Raw genomic sequence first — 2,500 nt, forward strand, 5'->3', positions numbered from 1 at the left:
TGTGTGTGTGTGTGTGTGTGTGTGTGTGTGTGTGTTTTTGTGTGTGTGTGTGTGTCCTTGAGAGACCTTCTAGGTATGTGTGTATGTGTGTGTGTTATTGCGAAGCAGCCGTGGGGACCGAGGTGGGGGCAGGAACCGACTGAGATCGATGACCTGTCAGAGGGTTTGATCCCGGGCTGACAGCTGGGCCAGACCAGCCCTGCCTGGCTGTTGATCTGTTTTCCAGGCTTATTGTGGAACCCATTCAATACTTTTTCTTCTCCTTCCTCTGTTGGGTGCTCTCTCTCTCTCTCTCTCTCTCTCTCTCTCTCTCTCTCTCTCTCTCCTCTCTCTCCTCTCTCTCTCTCTCTCTCTCTCTCTCTCTCTCTGCTTCTGGTAGACTAGTCCCAGATAAGGTTTTTTTTATGTCTCACACAGTCTCTCCACATTTTTCTCTCACATACACCACCATACATCACACACACACCACACTCACGGAACACACTCACACAAACTGGTAGTCATATTCATACTTAAACACATACGCACACATGCACACACGCACTCACACACAGGTAAGCACTCAAATTGGCATGTGCGCACATTCACAAACACACACACACACACACACCACACACAAACACACTTCACACTCATTCTATGCCACACTTCATTCTTGCTCCTGTTTACGTTCCCCACTGCAGAACTCACGCTACCAGACGTACCAGCGCATGTGGAACTTCATGCACTCCAAGCAGCCCAGCGTGTTTGTGAAGAGCACAGAAGAGGGCATCGCCCGCGTGCTCAACTCCAACTACGCCTACCTGCTGGAGAGCACCATGAACGAGTACTACCGCCAGCGCAACTGCAACCTCACGCAGATCGGAGGCCTGCTCGACACCAAGGGCTACGGCATTGGCATGCCATTGGGTAAGAGCCCACACACACACACACACACACACAGACACACACATGCCTACCACGTGCCAACCACATGCCAAGGGCTACAGAATCTGCATGCCACTGGGTAAGAAAAACACACACACACATGCTCAGGGTCCACACACACACGCACACACACACACACATACACACTCACGTTCACACTCAGATAGGAGTCCTGCTGGACACCAAGGGCTATGGAATCAGGATGATGCTGGGTAAGAGTCCACACATACACACTAGGGGTGTGAATCTCTCATGTAAAAGACGATACGATTTGCATCTAGATACATGGTCATAAAAAACGATTCAGTACGATTCGATGCGATTCGATGCAATTCGATGCAGTTCAAGGATGGAAAGCATTCTGAAAGATTTTTTATAATTTGCTCAAGGTGCACATTGATTTTATATTATCAGTTATCATGGTCATGGTTGTCAGTTAGGCAAAACAATGTGTGAATATGATTATCTAAACTGAGGTTTGTTTCATATACTGTATTGAAATGAAAAAAGAATAGTCTACATTTCAGTCAAACACAGCAGCCAAATACAACATATTTTTATTTATAGAATTTAGAGTTATATCTGATTGTTTTCATGGAGCTGTAGCCTTGTTGAGGTAAGACAATACCGAAATAAAATAAAACAGTGCTTAAGACACTCTTGGCCTTTTCTCATATAGCCTACAAGAATAAAAACAGGCCTACATATCAATGAACTCTCTGGGTTTATTTTGTTCCAACGGTAGACCTAATGCAGAAACCAAGTCTGAGTGAATATGAACAAAATAATTGGCTAATAATTTGTGCATCGTTTTAGCAAGGGACAAATTATTATTTAACATTAAGGAAATCCCTTCATCAAACGTAAGGCTATACTCTGGATTTTGAAAAACAAAAGAGTAAAAACTGTAAAACAAACGACCGAGTGCGAGTTGTCACGTGCTTAAGTTGCAGTAGATGTATGGGTAATGAGGTCATTTGACAACTTTGGGCAATGAATGTAGCCAAAAACGAACTGCATTACCCACAATTCCGTGCCACGTATAGTTTCAAAACCGGACGTGGGATGAACGCGCTGCTTGGAACGTAAATGAGAGTCTGAGCGAGCAGAAAAGGTTGTAAACCGATTCGTAACAAGTAAATCAATGTAACGACCGGTTCATATCAGTTTTATTTCCGATACAGGGCTTCACGTATCGATGTAGCCGTATCTTCCACGTTAAAAACAGATACCGATACGTATCGGTTAATCTTTACACCCCTAATACACACACATCACACACCTCACACACACACACTCAGGGTCATCACACTCTCTCGCTCTCTCTCTCTCTCACACACACACACACACACACACACACACACACACTCAGGGTCATCACACTCACTCTCTCTCTTTCTCTGTCTCTCTCTCTCTCTCTCTCTCTCTCACACACACACACACACACACACACACACACACACACACACACACACACACACACACACACACACTCAGGGTCATCACACTCACTCTGTCTCACACACACACACACACATACAAACACACACACACACACTGGATCCAGACACAT

The 2,500-nt window shown here is 44.9% G+C and overlaps 1 protein-coding gene across 2 annotated transcripts in view; it reads left to right on the forward strand.

Annotated features, from left to right (window-relative positions):
* grik4 (glutamate receptor, ionotropic, kainate 4) overlaps window positions 1-2,500 on the forward strand; it is a 347,457-nt gene that overhangs the window by 337,191 nt on the left and 7,766 nt on the right. For both annotated transcript variants that reach the window (XM_042067701.1, XM_042067702.1), the window contains one exon: window positions 684-909. In XM_042067701.1, coding sequence (XP_041923635.1) covers window positions 684-909 — 226 coding nt within the window. The remainder of the gene's footprint in view (window positions 1-683; window positions 910-2,500) is intronic.

The sequence above is a fragment of the Alosa sapidissima genome, chromosome 17 (genome assembly GCF_018492685.1).
Source record: "Alosa sapidissima isolate fAloSap1 chromosome 17, fAloSap1.pri, whole genome shotgun sequence".
Taxonomy (NCBI): Eukaryota; Metazoa; Chordata; class Actinopteri; order Clupeiformes; family Clupeidae; genus Alosa; species Alosa sapidissima.